The sequence below is a fragment of the Prionailurus viverrinus genome, chromosome D4 (assembly GCF_022837055.1).
Source record: "Prionailurus viverrinus isolate Anna chromosome D4, UM_Priviv_1.0, whole genome shotgun sequence".
In the NCBI taxonomy this organism is placed as follows: domain Eukaryota; kingdom Metazoa; phylum Chordata; class Mammalia; order Carnivora; family Felidae; genus Prionailurus; species Prionailurus viverrinus.
The window spans coordinates 30,380,667-30,403,479 of NC_062573.1; the positions used below are offsets into that span (position 1 = coordinate 30,380,667).

Here is a 22,813-nt window from a genome sequence, read left to right on the forward strand (position 1 = left end):
CATGTTCCTTGGATTTGCCCCTAACCCAGACTCTGACACCATGACATTTTTTGTTGTTTTATATTTGGCCAAAATATTCTGGTTTAGATACAGATATTTACAGAAGGTAGGGAAGAAGGGAACCAGGCCAGAGGGAGGCAGGTATATGTACAAGGCTGAGCTGCAAAGGGCAACGACTTCCTTACAAAGTAGGGTTTTTGTGCACGTTGGTTTCCATCTTACATGACAGTGTCCATTTCCGGTGTATAGAGAGATGGTGACTGCTGCCCACCCAGGTACCAGCAGCAGGAGATTGTCTCACTTAGGAAGAAGTAGGGTTTACAGGAGCCCAGCAGGGCCTTTCCGCTCTCCTAGGAGCCAGTAAGTTCGCATCTTTCCTTTTCCCTGGAAGTGGGGGAGTGAAGATAATTCAGATTCTTCTATGTTATTCTTTTTATCTCTGTCTTTTCCCCATGATCCCCATAATTGTTTTCATCCTCCCTTTCCATGACCCCTCCCCCATGGCCTGCCATCACCTTCATCTCCACATCCCCCCGAAGCTCTAGCTGGAAGCATCCTAGCTCATCCAGGGCATCCTTGGTGGTAGAGGAGACATGGATCTTCAGGGCTGGGGTGGGATGGGGTGCCGGGATGGTGGAAAAATGAATCAAAGAAAAGACAATAGAAGAGTTGGCAGTACTGGAGAGAGCTTTACCAAACCACCACCCCTCAGGAGGCTCTCAGTCTTCCCGGGGCACATGCACTAGAACCAAAATATGTCCAAGAATGGGGCGGTCAGGAACTGTGGTCTCTCAGACTGAGAGATTTGGAAGAACTCTGAAAAGAAGAAAAGGGCACCACAAATTGAGGCTGAGGCTGGGGTGGAGGGCTGCTGTTTTACCTTGACCATTAGACTCCATTCGGGAGGCAGTGTTCACCGTGTCTCCAAAGAGACAATAGCGGGGCATCTTCAGGCCAACAACCCCAGCACAGACGGGCCCTGTGAGAAGAAACAGGTTGGGAGAGCCTGGGAAAAGCAGATACGAGGGACAGAGTGAGAGTCAGCCTTACCCGTGTGGACCCCTATGCGTAGCCTCAGCTGGTCATGGGGTCGGTGGCGGATGCGGAAGGAAGAAACTGCATCCAGTAGTGCTAGAGCCATACGAGCAATTTCTGGGGCATGACGTTGACCATTTCGGCCTGGGAGACCAGACACCACCATGTAGGCATCTCCAATCGTTTCTACCTGATTGAGATGGGGTTTAAAAGGTCACCTCTATGTGTATCAGTGGGAATGGGTAAGAGCAGAAAGAGACAAGCTGGACACCACTATGAGCCGTCCCAGCAGCCTGGGAGGCCAGAGCATCGACTGGAAAATGAGTGCTGTGGTGCTGAGAATCAGGGGTGGGGTGCGGGCAGAGTTTCAGGGCGTCTTTAAATCCTCCCACAACCACCCCTGTACCTGGTGAACACTCAGTAAGCGTTTGCTGAGGGAATGGATACCCTGTCTGCAACAAGATGTGAACAAATAGGCTCTGCTGTCAGGAGGTGGGAAGCAAGGAAACAGGCCTAACCTGAAGAGCACAGAGGCCGGTGAGGTCAGGCAGGCCCAGTGAAATAGGCCTCAGACAGCCTGAACTGTCCAAGGTAAGAAAGCAGACGCTTGGCTGTGTTAATTGTACTGAAGCTATACAAAAGAATGTCCTGTTTTTAGGAACTAGACACTGAACTGTTTAGGGATAAAGGGGCACTATGCCTGCAACTTACTCTCAAATGGTTCAAAAAGTAATTAGGTTGATAGATATATTTTTAAAAAATGAAGCAAATGGGGGTAAAGTATGAATAACTGGTCAATCTGAGTAAAGGGTTTATTGTCACAGTAATAACAGACGTGGTAGAGTAAGTCCAAATAAAGGGACAGGAACACATACGTACTGTTGGTGTAATGTTAGACATTTCCACAATAAATCTATTATTCCCATCTTCTAGGTAAAATACCTGAGGCTCAAGGAGCTTTACAGTTACTTGCCCAAGGCCACACAGTCACAAAGTCAACACCTAAATCCTGATGATTTTTACTGCCAGGCACAGTAAATAAAGCCCACGCCGTGCCAACTCATGACTTCGACAAAATTTTTTACAAGGTAGCTTGTTCCTCAGCCCCATAAGTCATTCTGTACCTACATCCCATATGATTCGTCCATGTCTAGAGAGAATGGAGGGAAGAGAAAAGACGACACAATATTTATACCCCTAGGCAAAAAGTGGCAGATAGGCTCTAGATCCTGTGATGGTTCCGATTAGGGCAGCTTGAGGATTCACAAGAAATTAGAGTAGGATGTACAGTTAGAGTGCCAGAGCCTCGTCTGTCTACAAAGGGCACCCAGTACTAGGGTGCTGGAGACCCAGGAGGGCAAACTGCCAATGGAGCAGGTAGGTATGTCGGGTTTGGGGAGACTGGGTTTTAAAGGGGTCTCAGTAGGAGGGTAGCCCTGGCTCTCACCTTGTAGACGTCAAAGTTGTCAATTATGGCATCAAAGCAGGTATACAGGTCATTAAGAAGTGTCACCACCTAACAGGATGGGAAAGTAGAGCCCCTGAGACCTGTGCCTAACTTTCTAAGAATTCTTAACCCATAAGCTAGAACAAAATATGGGAACTCCAGAACAAAGGAATCTCCCCTATTATCAAGGATTCCTATGCCCCAGTGAAGTTCCCCAGATCCCTATCCCACCCCCTACTTCTCACCCATGGCTCTCACCTGCATGGGGGTGCTCTCTGCTGACAAAGCTGTGAAGCCAACAATGTCACTGAAGTAGATGGTAACACTGTCAAAGGCCTCAGCCTGTACAGTCTCTCCCCGTTTTAACTGCTCTGCCACTGAACTAGGAAGCAAGGGTGCAGTATGAGCCAAACTGAGAGAAAGAGGATGAGAGGGGGAGAGAAAAGGGGTATATGGTTGAGCAGAAGAGGAGTTATGAAAGCTAAGCCTGGTAGAAGAGGAGAAAGGTGGCTGGGAAGACATTACAGACTAGCTCAAGTAAAGCATTTAAGTGGTGGGGGTTGGAAGGGGACCCCAGGGATGGGCACTAAGTGTCTCAAGTTGGGATTGTTCTACATACACTTGCCGGTGCAAAGGCATGGTAGAGCAGTGTCCTAAGAAGAAGGGATAGGAATCAGAGAGAAGGCAGCAAAGCTCATTTGAAGACAAAATGAAAACACACTGTGTAAAGCCAGAAAGGCTCACTGTGTCAAGATATAACAAAGCAGCATTCTAAGAGTTGGGAAGTGAGTTCTCAGGAGCTTGATCAGGCAGAACTCAACAGAGTAGAATATCAAAGGAAGGTTGGGGAAGGGTGACAAATTCTCACTGGGGTAGAATTTGGTAGAGCAGAGCCTCAGCCTTGCGTTTCTCCTCCAGATAGGCCTGTGTGCGCTCCTCCACCAGCTTCTCCAGGTTATTGGCATACTGCTCCATGCGCAACAGCAGGTTGTCCAGTATGCTCGTGCCGCCCTCCCTGGGGGGAGGCCAGAATATGGTACCTGCTCCCAGATTCTCAAGACTCCCAGGACTTCCTACCCAACCCACCTTCTTGGCCCCACCAGCCCCACACACCTCATCCACCAAGACTGATGAGGCTTCTATCCCTGGGGAGCCCTTGCCCCCTAAGTGCCCTCTCACTTGTTAAAGCGGCGAATGAACCCCTTAATTTGTCCAAAGTCTGGCCGCTCAGCTGGTTCTTGGGCCCAACATCGCTCCATCAGCAAAACCAACTCTTCATTCAGTTGGGTCCGGTCAATGCTCGGCCGGAAATATGGCCGTTGACCATTTCGGACCTTCTGGACAATCTCTGAGGGTGATAAAGGGTTTGGATGAAGAACAGGGTCCCCCAGGTAGAGCAGTCTGTGGGTAGTAGATTGCCTCTCACCTTTGGGGCTGAGGTCCAGGCCCTCCAAGTAGAAAGGACCACTGCGAAGTGCTATCTCCTGTAAGATGATCCCAAAGCTATAGACATCAGCCTTCTGCATGCCTGTGGTTGGCAATGGGTTCCCACCAAGCAGTTCTGGGGCAGTCCACAGCTTCTCTAAAAAGAAGGAACAGGCTGGCCAGGTCCTCAAAAAGAGCCCATAATACTCCCCATGTTCCTGTCATTCCATCTCCCTCTCCCACCCTCCCTAGGTGGAAATGATCAAGGCTAGAGGAGCTATATAAAAGTGAGTTGTGGGGGAAGGCCTCACTGGCATAGAGGGCGTGGCTGTCATCAGGTTCAGCAGTTGATCGGAAGCTGGCCAGGCCATAGTCTGTGATTTTGAGCACAAAACGACTATCCACCACACAGTTGGAGGACTTGAGACTCCCGTGGGATGCAATAATGCTGTTATGGAGAAAGGCCATGCCCTGCAGGATACAGATCAAGTCATGGGTTTGGATCATATATGGCTTAGGATACCCCCTCTCTATGAGATGGGCATTAGCTAGCTGTCTGAAGATCTTGGGACCATAAAAACCATAAGCTACTTTTGGAAAGCATCCTTTGCAGTTTCTACCCAAAGAAGCAGGCTGAATAGGCCAGTTCTCCCTTCCTGGTACCATAAACAGTATATTGGCACCTAGGCACCAGGGACAGAAGAAATGTTTAAGGGGAAGGACAAGGGGAGCTATCAGTTATTTACCCTAGAAAGAGCAGTCAGTCTTCTGAGTAGTGAACAGAACTAGGAGGGTGAACTCTAAGACTGATGTGACTGACACCCACGATGGCCTCAAATGTACAGCCACCACTAGGAAAACCTAGGAAGGCTAGAGACTCAGCTATCCAGAGTACCCAGATGTACCAAGACTAACCAGTTGTCAACTTTAACATATAACCATGTGTAGGCAGGCAAGTCAGGATGGAGGAGGAAAGTAAGGGCCAGAGAGAAAGTGGAGAAAATAGTAAATTAGTAAAACCCTGGAAAATGGACAAAAGTAGGAGACAGCTGCCAAGCCAACACAGAAACCAGACATTTCTGGCCCCGTGGGTCCAGACAGGAGAAAACCTTTGCATATGAGGGACCATTAGGCAGGTCCTAAGAAGGCAGAGTGATGCTTCCCAAAATGAAACCCTAGGAGCCCACCCACGTCAGTTCAGGTGGAACAGAAAAAGGATGCACTGTTCTATATGCTAACCAAAACAACTGTGTCTAAATACTTAGCTCTGGACATAAACAATTCATAATTCCAGTCTCTGTGAACTCCTCCTTTTTATTCCTTTTGATATCAACAAAACCTTTGGGAGTCACCAAATTTGTGAATACAGAAAGGATTAATCAGGCTTCTGGCTTTGTTCTAAATCACTTTTCCATCAAATTATTGTTCTCTCAAAAGTCATATTTTTCTTATATTTAATGTCACAGCCAACACATCAACTTTACCTAATATTTCATCTCATTTAATGGCAAACTTTCACACACACACAAAAATTCTAAATAACCTCATGAGAATTAAACAGAAAAGCCAAAGCCAGCTTCAGGTACAAGTGACCCACTGGGCTAACTCACTGGCTGCAGCACTTGCTCTAAACACCTGTCCGACCCATGCAAGATTCAAATTCATACCTCTCTAAACCCACAGGCCTCTGGGTCACTTGAAAATAGCTAAAACCTAATATATGGGAAGATACTACAGGTTTAGGATAATTTTCTTTGGTTTCTCTTAGTTTTACTAGTAAACGTTCTTTATAAAATTTCAGTTTTTCTGGGGGCGCCTGGGTGGCGCAGTCGGTTAAGCGTCCGACTTCAGCCAGGTCACGATCTCGCGGTCCGGGAGTTCGAGCCCCATGTCAGGCTCTGGGCTGATGGCTCAGAGCCTGGAGCCTGTTTCCGATTCTGTGTCTCCCTCTCTCTCTGCCCCTCCCCTGTTCATGCTCTGTCTCTCTCTGTCCCAAAAATAAAAAAATAAACGTTGAAAAAAAAATTTTTTTTTTAAATTTCAGTTTTTCTGAACAAAAGAGCAGATATGCCAAATATTGGTCAGAGAATACATGATTCTATGTTTGATGACCTCATTCATTTTTTTCCTAAGAAATCTTAATATAAGCTCGTGGAGGTTTAAAAACAAGCAAACAAAAAAAGATGATGGCAAGAGATTAGAGATATTTAGGGCAGGAACACAAAACTTCTTTACAAGTACAGGACTCATTGTGGCCAATACATCTCCCCCAATTAAAAACTCCAGACCCTTTATTTACCCATTATTGCCCAACCAGAGGTATAAGGGGAACTGGAGAAAACGGGACTTTTAGAGGACTAGGAAGGAGAAGCTGAAAGCAAAGATCAAGAAACAAAGGCATTTTAAAGCAGATGAACTCTTAAGGAAGAGTGGGGAAGACTCACCTTAACAAGGTCATTAATGAGCGAATAACGAAACATCCAGTCCAAGTTGATGCTGTCATTTTCCAGAATATCCTGGTAGTGACATGGAACAGATTATGTGACTATCCTAGTAGCACTATCTATCACAGTCCTTTCTCCCCTGCCCCTAGAATCTCCACCTTTCCCTTACCTGTAAACTCCCACGAGGACAATACTCGGTGACAATGCAAATGTTGGGAGGGTCAATGCAGGCACCAATGAAGCGAGTGAGATGGTTGAACTGAACATCTCTCATCTAACAACAATAACAACAAAAGGTGAGGGGGCGGGAGAGAGAATTCAAAGAGATACAGAAATCTACCACTGCATGAGAGAGCCTTTCTCTTAATTGTACCTGCAACTTAAAATCACTTATAAATAAACCCCTTGACCTCCTAGCCAATTTTACTATTCCCCTCTCTTCTTCCCCCTTTCCTCTTCTCCATCCCTTTTTACCCTGAACCCTGAACCCACACACCATTACATACATGTTTGAGTTCAAACAGAACCTGCCGGGTCAGCTCAATGCGCTTCTTATTCACGTGTTTGATGGCAACAACATTTCCCTGATGGCGGGAGTGAAAGAGGAAAAGGGAAATTAGTTCCTGGGTGCTGGGAAATACTGGAGAACTGTGGACATCCAGGAGCTCAGCTGGACACAGGAAGGAAGGTTATGAGGGGCAGAGATTTGTGGGAAGAGGTGATAGATGGGGATGAGACAGGATGAAATGGTGGGGACCAGAACAAGCGGATGACTGTTCACCTTGAAGTGACCGGTGTTGGCAAAGATCTGGTATTTCCCATGGGCTGTCATGAGCGAGCCGTAACTGGATCCCCGCTGGGGCCAAGGGCAACATGGAGGCGGAAGGATGAAAGGAACATTAGATGATGGTGGCAGTGCAGGGGCTATCATTACAGGCCAATGTGCTGGGAAAGGTCCAGGGTACGAAAGGACAGGAACTCAGAGGGAAGCAGAGGGACAGCTGAGACAAGGGCTCACCAGCGACAGTGTGAGGCGACTGCCTGCACCTTTATGATATCGTTCTGAATTGCCAAATTGCAGTTCTTCCCAGCGAATGCGCCACAACATGCTAGCCAGCTCCTTCTCCAGCATCAGCTTTCTGTAAGGACTGCACATCTCAGTTGACTGGCAAGCCCAATCCTGCCACCCCGTAAGCCAACAGTGGGGTTTCAGCGGCTTCCCTGAAGCTCCCGATGCTACAACTTTTATACCTGAGGCGGGACTCGCTGCAGGACTGAGACAGAAGGATGCATTCTCTACATAGGGGATACATGCCCTATGCTCACTTGAAAACACAGAGGCTGAAGGTAAAAGTTCTTTCTTAATATGGTAGCATTCACGGAAAATTCACCTTTGCCCTTATAAAACCCCACTCAAAATCCCTAGTTAGGACACCCAGTCTAGAACCAAAAGTGGGAAAACAACACCTAGGCTAAAAGACAGCTTAACGAGAAAGGCTAGAGAGGAAGACGTTAGGCCTAAGAGGTAGCCATCAAACGAAAGATACCCACAAACCCCCAGAAAGCCTGGGCAGTGGGAGGGAGGGAGCAGGTCGGTGGGAAGGCCAGAACTCACCGGAAAATGAGGAAGCTGGAGACACCAAACATGATGAAGGTGATTCCTGTGCCCAGTGCCACAATCGCCAGAGTTGAAAGCGGAGCTGAAGGAGAGAGGGGACCCTGAGAAAGACTATGTGGAGCTGAGGACAGGGCGGGGGTGGTGCTCAGGGTGTGAGAAGCAGACAGATTTCTGGAGGGAAAGAAGTGAGGAAGGGGTATACAGTATACAAGTCAAGGAAAACAGAGCTAAGGATGGGGAGTTAGGGAGGGGAGGTGAAAGAATGGGAGGGAGGGGAGGAAGAATTACTCCCAACCCCTGCACACACCCACTTTTATCACAGGATGGGTCGTCCAAGTCAAAGGCACAGGGGGGATTGTCCAAGGGGGGGGCCCCCTTCACCCAGGGGATAGGCCGTCCTGTCCACCAAATCTGCTTCTCGGCTCCTGAGTAGTGAGCTGCAGGCTGTGAGGAAGGAGAAAACTGGGCCCACAGGCCTGCTCCCACCAGCCTCTCTCCCAGACCCCAGCTATTTGGCTGCTTTTCTCTCCCAACTTCCCACCTACCCAGCATGCAGCTCCAGCAGAGAAAGTAAGTCCCTGCCTCTACTACCTTTGGTTCTGCCCCACTGAACCTCTGAAAGCTGGATATTCAGGGCCCACATTCTCCTCCCTGCTTCTTCCCCCATCACCTGGAAGTCCCCAGAATCCAGATCTCCCATGGCCCACAGGACAAAATCAGTCTCTCGGTCATTGTTCTTGTCCATAACAACCAGTCCAGTTACACCTAAGATAGAAAAGAGTAACCCTTACTTTGAGATCTACTCTATGCCCCTCTCCTATGCCCTGATTCCTCTAATTCCTTAGAGTCCCTCCCTGCCCCTGTTCTTAATACACGCCCACCTCTACCACGTTCTCTGACCTCCCACTAACTTCCTCCTGCCCCTCGTATCTTGTGTTTTCTTCTGCCTACTCCACTCCCAGGCCTGAGAGCAGCCCTCTGGTCTCCTCCTGGCCTTCTTCATTACCGTGGTATCTTCGGCCCTGCATCTTCTCCACTATTCGAAGTCCATCTTCCCGGGTGCCTCCTTCCTGTATTGTCTCGTTCAGGACTTCAGCATATAGCAGGATCCCATCATAGAAGCAGCCAGCAATGAGGTTCATCTAGGGGTGGTAACTTCAGCAGTGCTCTCCAAATGAACTGCCAGGCCCCTCCCCAGCCCCCTTTCCCATCTCTGGGGTCTCCCTCTACCTCTTCTCTCTTCTGGTTTGCTTCCTTCCTTTCTCTCATTCCTAAAGTGCCAGCCCTACCTCACTTGACAAAAGGGCAGAAAGAAAAATCCTGTATAAAAGCAGACAGTTCCCATGTATGGCTGGCTCCACGGCCAAGGCTTAATGCTGAGTTAGGGAGAAGAGCCTTTCCTCAAAGCCTGGCCTGACTCTCAGGAAAGAGAGATCTACTTACCAGGGAGGGGGCTAGCTCCACACCAAAATCTTCCCGGGCTCTTATCAGCAGACGATTCTGGAATTCCTGATACTCAGGATTTGGGGGTTCTCGGTATGTGATCACCAATACTGTCTGTACCAACAGCACATGGGGGAGAGTGAAAAGGATTCAAGATAGGCATTGGGAAAGAGAGGAAGCAGGATAGGGAAACTTGGTGAAATACACATGATATGAAATATACACGGGTGAGTCTGAAGGCTGAGAGGATACTAAACTCTGTGTTGTGTGTGCCCCTGTGTGTGTGATATATGTATGGAATATGTTCAATACATCTGGGAAAAAGTGAGTGGCACTCCTCCATGAAAGGTGCATGGTTCTGGGAAGGTGGCAACTAGGAAATAGATGAAATCAACTCCATCCCCAAGCGTCTCCACCAGCCAAGCCTTCCTGCCAGGCTGCCACAGCACTCACAGCTGCTCACTCTGTCCCTTCCTATTCACTATCAAGGACAACACTGATAAAACAGCTCCTCTCTGAGGTCTTAATCACTGTTAATGTTATCAGTTAAATGTTTATATTTTCAAAAAAAAAAGTGTTTATATTTTCATTTGGGCCACTTGGAACGGTGCCTCCATTCTAGTAAATAAAAGAGATTTCAGGTTCTATGACAACTGGGGGAAATACTTGGAGACAATGATTCCATCTGTGAAAAGTTGTGGACCCATTCATTTAACGTGTGGAACACCTACCATCAGCAACACTGTCCTGCATAGTGGCATGGTCCTATATGTCACTAAGTAGTAGACATGTGTCACAGAGAAAACATGTAGTCATATGCCCACACACATTTCACAGACGAGCAAATGACATATGTGATCTCAGCCACACCCACATCTCACTGGCCTTAAGTTAGCACATCTCTGTCTCTCACTGGGGTGCCCATGTGACTCCCACCGACCTTACACATTCTCCCTTCCTTAGCTGATGGACACACTGGCCTCTGCCTACACCTCAGGCCTACCCAATCACTGAGACTAGCCTTTGTCTTAGATGGGAAATTGGCATCGCAACCTCAGGGAAAGACTTCAGATCAATGTATTTTATGAAATGTGACTTTGTGAACATAACATCTACGGACTTCTACCAGTTCTGTTAATTCCTATCATTGAAAGTACATGTGGACATAGAGATACTAGATAAATCACATATGATTTATTACATATAAATTCATTCTAGGTAGGAAATAATAAATTCAGTTTCTAATATGTATTCATTACATTAGGCTAGAGTTTGCTTCATAATGTAATTATTCTTACTGGGGCATTTGGATCCTTGATCACATACTTGTAATACTCTCCCACCCTCGGGCAAAATTTAAAAGAAGGGGGCTGAGGTGGAGTTGGGAGGGTTTGTTCAGTAACACCTGTTTCAAGAATAAAAGAAAAATAGAAGGGTAGGATATTGTTGACAAACGATGTAAAAAAAAAATCAGGAAAAGAGCCCCAAAAGATCATGCTTAACACAAATTATATTTCAATACAAAGGCTGATAACAGGTTTTTAACACTTTTTAAACACATCATAATTCTCTAGGTTTATCTGTTTGCTAGACTAGCAGTTCTCAAACTTTTTGATCTCATGACCTCTTTATACCACTAAAAATTACTGAGGACCACAAAGAGCTTTTGATTGTTTGGATTACATCTATCAATATTTATGTTTTAGAAATTAAAACTGACAAACTTTTAAAACACAAGAATATTCAACTACCCCTTCGACAGCTGCCAGAGTGATAACAGCAGCACGTGTCATGTAGCCTCTGGAAAACTCCACTGTGCAATCGTGGAGGAGTAAGAGTGAGGACGCAAATAAACATCTTAGTATTATTTCTTAAATAGTTTTGACCTCATGGTCCTTCTAAGAGGATTTCAGTGACCCCCAGGGTTCCAAGACCACATTTTGAAAACTGCTATGCTAGACTGTTTTGCTGTGGTTACTAGCTACTAAAAAAAAGAGCAAGAAAGAAGAAGAATGTCCAAAGAATTTCTATGCTTGCTCAAGGGCTAGAGAGAAGCAGGTAAAGGGAGGTAGATAATGGTGTCCCTTTTTTCAGCGGACTCCAGGTGAGGAAAAAAAAACAAGCAAAGGCTGCCAAAAACAGGTTTAGCTGTGAGTGAAGCCAGATGTACACCTAGGCACTGGCGTGTGCCTTGAGACCTACGTTTGAGGCCCCCTCGGCCACATCAGGAGGCGCTGTCAGCAGTGGCTTAAACAGACAAAAAATTGTCTCCAGAAGAGATTCTGTCTTACGCGGCCCTCGGTCCAGCCCTGACTTCCATTCTAGCTGCTGGTGTCCCCTCTGTAATGCAATCTCATGCTGGTCACCTAGGTTGAGACTTCTGTCTAGGTTTGACCCTATAGTCCTCAAATGCACAGCCTGGGACCATAGAGCCTGGTCATTTGCTTATTTAGCTCCATTGTGTCTACGTATTCTCTGTCCTGGCTGATCATCTTGGTTTATAGTACCTGCCGGCTCTACTCCTCTGCAGACGAATTCTTAGTCGTGTCCCCACTTCTTCCCAACACACCCGGTAATTCACTTTAACAAGTATGTGCTAGGCATATGGAATACAAAGATGAGCATGATCCTTGCCCGCCAGTAGCTATAGCTCAATGGGCGAGAAAAATCATATCAATATACTTAATTTCTGAGCCTCTCCCCCAGTAGACCAGGTATCTCTGGTTAAGGGCTCTCTGCTCTTTCATCCTTGACTGGAGCTGACTACCCACTTCCCTCGCCCCTTGCCCTGCTTCAGCACTGGAACAACATGAGTAGTTTTTCTAGAAAACACTTCATTACTCCCTTACCCTCATCCCACCCCAAAGCCTTGATTTCCCCCTCAGCATATTCTTGACTGCCTATTTCCCCTTCTTCTGTGTCATAGCAAAATCCCTCTTTGTTTTTCTGAATAATGCCTGCAGTAAGTGGGAGAACTGAGAATTAATTTACCTAATTGTTAGCTGACTAGATCTCATTTCCCCCTAAGCTAAGTGCTGGGGCCCCTTGACTGGTAGGAATTCTCAGACAAGAAAGAGAGATATTCCTTCCACAAAAAAGAATACAGCCCATAAAGCTATGGAGTCCTCCCACCCAGGAGAGCCACAGAGATCTTCCTTGACCACACTAGCTAGAGTACAATTCCCTTGCCATTCCCTTCTCATGAGAAGCGCTTTTTTTTTTCCTGGTTTTATTTTTTACGGGGTTTTTAGTAACACGCACCGCAAGTTGTCCTATGTTTGTATTTATTTGCTTATTTAATGTCTGTCTCTCCTACTAAATGTAAGCTCCAGGCAGGGGCTACATCTGTTATGTTCTCCACTGCATACCAGTACCTCGCACAGTGATTGGGACATAATAGGTGCTCAACAGACACTAACAGAATGAGCCAATATTCAAATGACTCAAACATTGACTGATAATGTGGTTAAGCTCTACAGGAGATGGAGTTAAGCACAAGAATAGGAAATTCAGTCCAACCTGGGGATTCAAGGATTGTTTCCTCAAAGGAAAAATAACTGATCTGAGCCTTAAAGAATACACACACATTATCCAGACAGACAAAGGTGAGAAGGTTGTTTTAAGCAAAAGTGACAGCATAAACAAAACCTGTCCTGCCACTGCCCAGGTTCAAGTGTGACAGTCATAGACTCATACCAGACATGTCATTCACAGATACCACTAAATATATAATTACAGTCACACAAAATTTTACTCATTAGAGAAGATGACCACCCAAGTCCAGCCCTTGTAAAGATCTACTGAATTTTAGATTCAGAGAATCCCAGGGTTGAAAAGTCTTTAAAGTTACCCTACATGCCACTTAAAATCCTTTTTCAGAAAAAGGAGAGATAGTGAAAAAATTGGTGGAAGAGTCAGGGAACAATTCATGGGTGTGATTTGCAGGGGCAGAGATTTAGCATGAGGGAAGAAAGAACATTCTAGAAAAATAGAGCAAAGAGCACAACGGCAAGGGGGCAGGGAGGCCCAGGGGTTGGGGAACTGAGAGAGGTCTGGTTGGCTGGAGTACTGGGCATGAGGGGCACTAGGAGGCAAGACTGAAAACCTGGGCTGAACACAGACTGTAGAAGGTCTGAAATGTCATGATAAGGAGTCAGGACTTTATTCTGTAGGAATTTAGTCATTGAAAGTTTTGAGCAGAAGAGTGAAATGAACAGTCATGTCAATTTCCCCTGCAAGTTGTTTCCTAAATTCATTTCTTTCCATTCCTACTACTGCCACTGTCCTTGAAGCCTATATCACCTCACTCCATTTGACCTGAATACAGGTGGTCTCACTGCCTCTAACCTCCTCCTCTTCTTATCCAACCAGAATTCTGTCTTTATATTTCTCTTCACAAAAAAATATCAAGGACCCCACATCCAAGTCCAAGCACCTTAATTTTAGCTTCAGAGCTCTCCTTAATCTGACTATATCTTTGCAACATTATTTCCTACATCTGCTTCAAGCCAACCCTTCTTTCTTGTCAGGTCAGTATCTTCTTGGTTTCCCAAACATGCCCATTTCTATCTTTTATCTCTTTGCTCAGACTGCCTAGATCCTCTCTCCTGCTGAGACTAGGACTATGGCATCTATCTTTCAAGTCACAAAAGATTCTCATCTTTATAAAAAAGCTTCCCTAAACCCAGCTCACATTGACTCTCCCTCATCTGAACCCCAAGTTCTTAGTGTCTGTTCCAGGACACATAATCATATTCTTTCTCGTATTTGTATCTAACTGTACCTCAATCATACCTCGCCTATCCAGAAAGGATGGAAGTCCTCCCAGGGCCCAGGACCAGGTCTTTTCCTGAACTTTTCCCCCTCACAGTAAAGTCTACTAGTGGGACTTAAGAGAATGTTCCAGGATCTTGGGAGGTAGCCTTAGTAATGAGAAAAGAGTCACAAAAGTGGGGAAGTAAGGAAGAATGATAGGAGACTCAAAAAGCCTCTGTTAATTTCACTCTTGTAGCTCATAATTCCTGCCCTGTTTCTGGGGTTTCTGTGGGTCTTATGACAGAGAATCTCCAAAGAAGTTTCCTTTCCCCCTCCTCCACTTTTGGCGCAAATGATACCTGAAAAGCCTCTCTGAGGGCCTGGGCCTGTTCCCGGGTGCGATTGTCCTGCCAGGGCCGGCCTGTAGAGCGTGTGGGGCCTGCACGAAGACTCTCCCCAAAGACGTCCAGGTAAAAGAAGACATAATCCCCATTGGTCAGGTTCTCCCTCTGGGCCTGGAGCAGGATCTCATGCAGCATCTCCAGAGGGCCACAGATATACACAACTGGGAACGAGTATAAAACAGAGGAGCATTCTGAGAAAGTCCCCAGTCCCCAGGCAGCCCCCTCTCTGAACCATCTGCATTTCCATCTTCAGCAAGGAAGAAAGTGCCCTAACCTATCAACCACCCAACATATGCTCCCCATCCCTCCCCCTTGGAGTCTATGTCATAAGTACCTTGGGGCTTTATGGACCATCTGGCAGAGGTCAGAGTCTGACTCCAGACCCCAGAGGAAGGGAGCTATCAGCCTTTAAGCCCCTCCTCTTCCCAGAGCTCTGACTGCTGCGCCCCACCCAGCCCTCCTCACTGCCCCATTCGGCCCTGCCTCTCCCTAGGCTCAAAGGCACTGACTGCTCAAAATTACTGTCAGTGGCAGTTTTACTCTGTCTTTCCCCAACAAATGCGCTGAATCCAAAAGCCCATTTATGGAGTCCTTACTATTTTTCTGCCCTGTCTTGGTGCCCCGTCTGAGAAGTCTCTGCTCACAGATGACACTCATTCTGGAGTGGCCATCAACCACATCCCGTACTCTAGGGCACTCGTATTGCTCCCGAAAGTCAGTTTCCCCCCAATCCCACCTTCTTCTCTGACACAGGCTCCACCTCTCATGCTATCTTATTCCTTGTTTATATCTGCCTATGCTGTCCACAAGCTCCCCTAATACAATGGCTTAGCCTTCTCACAGGTGCTCTCTCCACATGTGCTTCTTGACCCCAACCACCACATACATCTCAGTGCCCACCTCCATCCACAGTTTCCCAGTGCTGAGCTGCAGGGATACAGCAACCCTCCTCCCCTGACCCTAAGATAGCCTGGGCCACACTCACTGCGCCCGTTGGCCCGGATGAAGTGGGTGGCCTGCTCAGGGCCCCCTGGCTCACGGGCATACACCTGGTGCTGCACACTGAGGTTGCTGCCCTGCAGGGCCTCAAAGACGCCCTCGATGGTGAAGTAGTGAGGCCGGTCATCTGTGCGAGCATCCAGATACAGCAAGGCAGCACGGGCAGTCCAATTGAAGTGCCCGTGTAATGTCACTACAAACTCACCCAGCTTGGGAGCAGAGGGGCCAGTGCGCACCAGAGTACGATAATGCTCATTCTTAGCTGCAAAACCAGAGGCCACAGCACCCGCAGTCAGCAGGGGAAGGCGCCAATGTGAGGCAAAGCGGGCCACAGAGGCAGCGGGGTACACGCAACCGGGACCCAACAGAAGATCGGGGTCGTGGTACAGCTTGAGGTCCACAGCGCGCAGCGGTGCCAGGTACTCAGAGCAGGCGCCATCTAGTTCCGAGCTGACAAACCTCAGGTCCACAGGCAGTGCCCGGCCCAGCGCCTCCACGGCTAGTGCCACAGCAGGACCCACCCGTGGCCAGGCCCAGGCATAGCTCAGGTTGTGTTCTGGCAGCACCACCGCCAGAGTCAGGTTCCGCGCCCCTGGAGGACGCACCCCACCTGCCAGGGCTGCCACCAACAGCAGGAGTGATGGCAGTGCCATAGGGAGAAAGCAGCGGCCCCACCACCCCCAGAACCTGGTGCCACTCTGGCCTACGGAGGAGGCACAAGCACCACCCAGCCTGGAACCTGGGGAAGATGGCCAGGGAGAGAAGTGAGGTGAAGCTAGGCAGGCTGCGACACAGAAAGTGGTGGGGACGGGTGAAGAGGAGATGGGAGGAAGCCCCGGGGGTTGGGTAAGGAGTGGGTCCACCGGTCTGGGGCAAGGACTGAGGGCTGAGTAGGGTGGCAGGAGAAGGTAGGGACCAAGGGGGCCTGTGACTGGGATGGGGACAGTGAGAGGCGAAGGAGCCTGATGAATCTTGAGCTTTAGCTGAGAAGGAAAAGGGGATCCGAGACTGGGATGGGGTGGGGGTGGGGGGGAGGCTGGTACAAAGGAAAGGCCTGAGGGGACCTCACAGCTGAAGGGGCTAGGAGGGCTGAGAGCTGCGAAAAGGAGGACCAAGGGGGTAAGGTGGGAGGGGGCCCGCGCCGCGGAAGGACCGGGACCATGGGCGGGCGGGGAGCGAAGCGAGGCCTGGGCTGGAGCAGAGGGAAAGGCAGGGGTAAATCTCCCAGTGAAGGCTTCTCCTGAAGCTCCTGCTTGGACTAACGGGCCCAGGGCGCTGGTCCCATCCGGAGCTGCGGCGGCCCCGCCCGTGTCCCAGCTCCTCTCTGCTCCGCTCCTCCTGGGCCCGGGCGGCCGGCGCTGCCGGGCGCTTCCTCCCGCCCCCCGCCTGGGCCCCCGGGCGCGCCGCTTGTCCAGGTCAGGTCGCCGCGGCCCGGCCCGTCTCTGCTCGCTGCGCCGGCGGCGGCGGCCGAGTGTGACTCCCCGGGCAGGCCGCCCGCCCCCGCCCCCGCCCCGCGCCTTCCCCGCCCCCTCCCCCGCGGCCCCTCCTCCTCCCCCTCAGGCCCCACCCTCTGGCGCCTGCTGTCTCCCCCCACCCCCTACCCTGGCGCCCAGGGACATCCCAGGTCTCAAACCCACCCAGTGACAACTCGGGGGCTCCGCGCCAGGGGCTCTCAGGCCGGTGAGGTTCCTGGTCGTCTTCTCACTTTATGGGCCCAGCCCTGTCTCCCCCAAGCCCCTGACCCACCCCGCCACTGTCTCTCCATCTTGCACATTGCCAAGAGCCCAGAACTTCTCCTCTCCCCACTTGCGTATCCCGCTGTTCTTAGGGTCCCCTCTCTTAACTCCCCTGAGTCCCTCCAACACTCCAGTCTCCAGGAAGCAGTCAGGAATCCCCAAATATTTGGTATCCTCACTAGTCCTCCACCTAGTAAACCATAGCACCCTTCCCATTGCCAGGAACCTCTCCCTCCTTCACCAGGAAGAGGTGCCTGCCACCTGGAAGACTGGCCCCTCCAGGACCAAGGGGCTCCAATGCCTGGTTTTTCCTGAGTCCTTACAAGTCCATGGGTCTCCTTCTTCCTTAGAACTCAGCCCCCCACCCTCCCTCCTCCTTCCCCATGCTCCCTTCTGTGCCCTCCCATGTCTTCAGAGGCTCACCATAGCCCACTGGGCCTCTACCACACCATCTGCTCCAGGGACCCAGCCCAGGAACAGCCTCTTCTCTTCTGTCTCCCTGCACAGCCCAGGATTGCACCTGATAACAGCTCATGGACTGACTGAGCAGAACATTCCCCCAGCAATGCGAGCCCATTGTATCCCCCTTGGGTTCCACCCCGCTCCTAAGCCTCCAGCCTAGAAGGCTATCCCCAGATACTCTGTATCTGGCGTGCCAATCTGATCCTGAGAATAGCTTAAGAGGGATGATACCATGGTTGCTGGGAGGGGACTGCTATGGGACCCTGGGGAGTTTCTCTCAAACTATCATAAAGGAGATACATATAAACCCATTCTCCTTCAGAAAGCCACAGTTTCTCTCCCCCTTCAAGCCTCTTCTCCAGAAATCACCGTGCCTAGAAGCTGAACGCTCCTAGAGTAGAGGGAGGGGTGTAGGTGTGCAGGGAGAGAGGAGGGGCCTACTTTCTCTGAGATGAAGGCGACACCTAGTGGTTTCGGGGGGAAATTAAGGACAATGCCATTTTATTCTTAGGTATATTTCTTTATTGAACACTGGCTGACTTGCACAGCTGTAAGGGTGAATACAAGAAAAGGTGAATAATACAGCCCTTACCTTTGAGGAGCATGTAGCTGGAATCCATGTCAAAGGCAAGACCCCCGACAACATCTCTTGCCCCAAGTCCAATAGAAATAGCAGCCTTAGGACTTCTTCAACACAGAGGGATGGTAATTTCAATTCCAGCTCCCAACGGCTAGTAAAAAGGGATTTTGTCCTATCTGAGCAAGAAAGCAAAGGATAAAAAAATCAAAAGTGGATAACCTGAAAAGACATGGTTCTAACTTCAGACCATGTCAACCAAAAATATGTTGTAAGCAACTACACACAGCTTAATAAGGGAAACAAATCCAAAATGACACAATATCTGCCAGAATCTGTGAATTTCAGGGACATGAGGAATCTTACAAATATATTGTTCAATTCCCTCATTTAAAGATAACTGGAAACTGGCGTCCAAGGCCAGCTCAGTCAGTAGAGCATAGGACTCTTGATCTAGGTGTTCTGAGTTCAAGCCCCATGTTGGCTATAGAGCCTACTAAAAAATAATAATAATAATAACAACAGAAAACTAAGTCCCAGAGAAGGAGACCACTCCCCCCCAACCCTAAATGGCTTTTTAATAGTAGAGACTGGAATCCAAGTAAGGCTCTGTATAGATATTCTCAAAGATGGGGCTCTGTACAAATACCCTGCTAACTCATGAACTTAGCACATGAAGCTGTGCTTATAGGGTAATGGCCACCAAAGACCCAGACAGGTCTCTCTGGAACACCTACAGACCCCAGTAATGACCAACACCACTGTTGCCCAGACTCCCAGACAAGTTCAAGTACATGATATGTCATTATTCTGAATATTAACGACAACTGTAAGTTATGTTAGGGGTTAAACTTTCAATCATCTTGCCCTTTCCTTCCTCCTTCCAACTGGCCACTAATACTAGAAAGTGGGAAAGGGCAGGAAAATAAAAGTTAATTACTTAATGTAGTTTCGTATTAACATCCAGTAAAAGGTCTTGTTTGTTTTTTCTTTTTGAGGGTAGGCTGAAAGTACTATGTAAATGAGAACTTTGGTTATCTACATATTCCCATTATCCAAGCAATCACTGCTCTCATTGATGTGGACAATAAGATTTGGGCTGTATTTGGTAACCCCACTGTAATTCATACAAAACCTGAGAAATCTAAAGACCCTCCTGGTCTGAGCAGCACGCAGTAGGGTCCATCTTTCTCTCTGTAGGGTTGGTATGGCCTCCTACTACTTCACAGACACCACTTATCATTTCTTCTAGGATAGGGCCAGCCCAAACACCTCATTTCTGACCAAGAACTAAACTGTTGAGCATCAAATCAGCTAGCTGCTATAAGCCGCTGTGGTTCCCAAGCTGCCCTGTTCCTTAGTGTAAAGAAGTCCTACCTCCAATCACACTCAGGCTCAAGACCCTTGCTGGGTTCTGGGACCACCCATGGGATCCAGGCTCATGCTAATCCACTCCATGGCAGGGCCTGATGCTCCAAACTGACTTCCAGTTCAGCACTGACCAGTTTTACAATTTACCTGGTTTCACAGCTAACTCTGAACCCTCAGGTTTGCCCCCCACCAGACCATGCCTCCAGACCTACAGGATTCCAGCAAAACAAAAAGCAAAACAAAAAAACAAAAAAACCCACACACCTTCCAGTCTTCTCTCTGCTTGAGTGATCTGACCTGCAAAAAAAGAACTTTAACTATATGTGATTCTCTCTTGCACACAAGACAGACAGGTCCAAAGGAACCTGCCAACAGAGGGCAGGGAACAGCCACGGAAAGCAAGATAAAATAAGGCAGAAAAGATACATTTCATATGCAGCATTTCAGTAAAGGGAAAGGAGGAAGCAGTGTAAAAAGAGAAACACAATGAAACATATTGAAGCAAAGAAAGAGTTTATAAAAATTCTGCATTATTTCTTTCAGGCCCAGTGGGAGAGACAGAATCCTGAAAACAGGTCAAACTCCAGTTCACCTTCTCATAATATTCAATATCCTCAAAGAGGAGCTATTATTGTTTAAAAGGTCAAAGGTTTATACTTTGAGTTCACACATCATTTTCTTCTATAAGTTAAAAAGGTTTTAAATTTAAAATATTTTCAGATCAGATCCCTGCTTCTAACTTACCTGTCTATGTATGTATTTGGAAAGTTGAACTGGACCATACCCTGAGGGCCAGAAATACTGGTTTTGTGAAAAGACAGTCCATGGGTAGTTCTATGGATTCTTAAAAAGAAGTTGAAGAATCGTCAGGAGAAGCAACTGCATATGATTCAAGTTCCAGGTGAACCTTTTTTTTTTTTACTTGTCTGCTCCATCAAAGCCTAGACCAGCACATGTATGCATGACCAGTGGTGTCCATTGTTCTTCCTCACTTAGCCTGTTTCCCAGGTACATTTACTGCTTCTCTATGCTCCTAATACCACCCTTCACCATTATTACCAACCCCGGTAATTACTTACCATCCCTTGGGAGTATCTGATAGCCTAAAGTCTCATATAGAATATTCTCGGTTATATTTCCTTCTCCACTCCATTTAAAAGTCTACTTTTTTGGGGGGGCGCCTGGGTGGCTCAGTTGGTTAAGCATCAGACTTTGGCTCAGGTCACGATCTCATCGGTTTGTGAGTTCAAGCCCCATGTCCAGCTCTGTGCTGACAGTTCAGAGCCTGGAGCCTGCTTTGGGTTCTGTGTGTCATTCTCTCTCTGCCCCTCCCCCACTTGTGCCGTGTCTCTCTTTGTCTCTCAAAAATAAATAAACGTAAAAAAAAATTTTTTTTAAGTCTACGATTTTTTCACAGAATCTTTCACTGAGAAAAAGAGGCCTATTTTCCCTCACCCACAAATACGTCACATAAAAAGAAGCAAAGGAAAGATGATCACAACAGCTTCTAGAGAATGGAAATGTATTCATCACTTCTTAAATCTTTTGCTCTATTTAGAATTTCCCAGAGAAGCCACAGACTGGGAAGAGGAGGAGAAATCTGAAGCAAGATCTGACCAAACTGTACTCTTTTCTGTGCATGGTTGCAATATGTCATGAAAAAACAAAGAAGTAGCTAGCTGTGGCAATGTAGGCAGACTAAAAGCAGGAAGACCATTCTGAGGCTCCTGGAGAAATTGGAGCATGAAATGCTAAGTGCCTTATCTAAGATGATGGAATAGTAATGGAGAGAGAGAAACAAATATGAGATAATATGAAGGAAGAAACAGCAGGACTTGGTGGCAGCCTAGGTCTACAGGATGAAGAGGAAGGAGTCAAAGGTTACCCTAAGGCAGGGGTCACACAGGCAAAGGCCAGGTGGAAAATGTCAATGTGAGAAGCAGCTGAATGGGGAGGAAGCCCCATGAAACCCCAGCTCCAACTAAAGTGGATGCCCCCACCCTGGGACGGAGCCCAGAGCTGCCGGCTGTTACAGTTTTCCCTCTGGACTGTTTGAACAGCCTCTGTGACAAGTCTCTGGGCCTCCCGTCTCACCTCCCTCCAAGCCATCCTCCACAATGTGTTCGGATGCCAAAGTGGCCTTTTGAAACAAAAACCTAATTATGTCACCTCCCTGCTTAAAATCCTTAAATGGTTCCCCATGGAAAATGTGTTTTTCAAACTGTTATTTTTAGCAGCAAAACCCTTCTTCAAATAAAAATGCAAGTGTAAAACGGAAGTGAAGCCCAGCTGCCTAGATGAAGTAGTAGTGGCAGGCCCAGAAACCAGTGCCCCCTGACCTCAGTGCCTTCTCAGACCGGGCCGCCAAGCCTCTGAACCTCTACCCTTCAGACAGGGGGAGCACAGATTTTCCACAGTGTACGTAGGTAAGATGGTTTCAAGGAATCCATTTCCAGATCCTCGTCTTCCCTCCTAAAACGGACCTGCCAAAGAATGACCTTGTGCTCACACAATCCTCCTGCTTTATAAAAGACAGACATGTCCCTCGCTCATGCCAAATCTAATTATGATGAATTGTTCTAGGGTGTGAAAACTGCTGGGACACCAAGCAAAGGGATATATAAATAAAGATATTGATCTAGGCAAACTTTTAAAGATGAATCAAGGTGCCTTAAACTAATAGGGCTTCCTGCCTTTTCCCACCATACACATATTTCTGTTAAGGGTATAACAACATTGGAAATGGCACATTTAGCCCATGCTGGGATTCTCTACAATCAGCACAGACAAAGGAGGATACATTAGTGACCTATTTTGTCTTAAAAGTAACTGGAATACACTTAAAATAGCTAGATTTTACTGTATATAAATTATATCCTAATAACTTGACTTAAACCAAAAAAAGTAGCTGGAAAGTTCTGCAGGCCACCAAAAAATTCAGATACACTAGGGGCACCTGGGTGGCTCAGTTGGTTGTGTCCAACTCTTGATTTTGGCTCAGTCATGATCTCACAGTTCGTGAGTTCGAGCCCTGCATTGGGCTCTGTGCTGACAGCGTGGAGTATGCTTCGGATTCTCTGTCTCCCTCTCTCTCTTT

The 22,813-nt window shown here is 47.8% G+C and overlaps 1 protein-coding gene and 1 long non-coding RNA gene across 5 annotated transcripts; both read right to left on the bottom strand.

Moving 5' to 3' along the window:
- Nucleotides 1–57: 57 nt before the first annotated feature.
- Nucleotides 58–17,057, bottom strand: NPR2 (natriuretic peptide receptor 2). Of its 4 annotated transcripts, none has more exons than XM_047829262.1 (22): nt 15,557–17,057; nt 14,527–14,732; nt 9,413–9,526; nt 8,976–9,111; nt 8,640–8,734; nt 8,281–8,413; nt 7,967–8,051; nt 7,370–7,490; nt 7,133–7,207; nt 6,858–6,935; nt 6,521–6,625; nt 6,352–6,423; nt 4,219–4,378; nt 3,909–4,064; nt 3,662–3,830; nt 3,351–3,497; nt 2,741–2,864; nt 2,483–2,551; nt 1,051–1,225; nt 881–979; nt 516–607; nt 58–384 (listed from the first exon to the last, which is right to left on the bottom strand). In XM_047829262.1, exons 1-22 carry the CDS (start codon nt 16,221–16,223, stop codon nt 319–321), a joined length of 3,144 nt encoding a protein of 1,047 aa, XP_047685218.1. In that variant the 5' UTR covers nt 16,224–17,057; the 3' UTR covers nt 58–318. The 4 variants fall into 4 exon arrangements, with proteins under 4 accessions (XP_047685218.1, XP_047685217.1, XP_047685220.1 ...); XM_047829261.1 differs by having other exon boundaries at nt 7,370–7,499; XM_047829264.1 differs by lacking the exon at nt 7,133–7,207.
- Nucleotides 17,058–18,320: 1,263 nt separating this feature from the next.
- On the bottom strand, nt 18,321–20,974 carry LOC125150572 (uncharacterized). The gene is made up of 3 exons (XR_007146384.1): nt 20,461–20,974; nt 19,981–20,013; nt 18,321–18,524 (listed from the first exon to the last, which is right to left on the bottom strand). It is a non-coding gene; the product is annotated as an uncharacterized LOC125150572 (long non-coding RNA).
- Between the last annotated feature and the right edge of the window lie 1,839 nt (nt 20,975–22,813).

Excerpts from the sequence above, each read along its gene's own strand:
- NPR2 (XM_047829261.1), bottom strand. The coding sequence starts at position 16,223 with ATGGCACTGCCATCACTCCTGCTGTTGGTGGCAGCCCTGGCAGGTGGG. Across the intron at positions 7,500-7,966 it reads TCCAGCTTCCTCATTTTCCG|TCCTTACAGAAAGCTGATGC; the intron begins GTGAGTTCTGGC and ends TGAGATGTGCAG. Across the intron at positions 4,065-4,218 it reads CAGCCACGCCCTCTATGCCA|AGAAGCTGTGGACTGCCCCA; the intron begins GTGAGGCCTTCC and ends CCTTCTTTTTAG.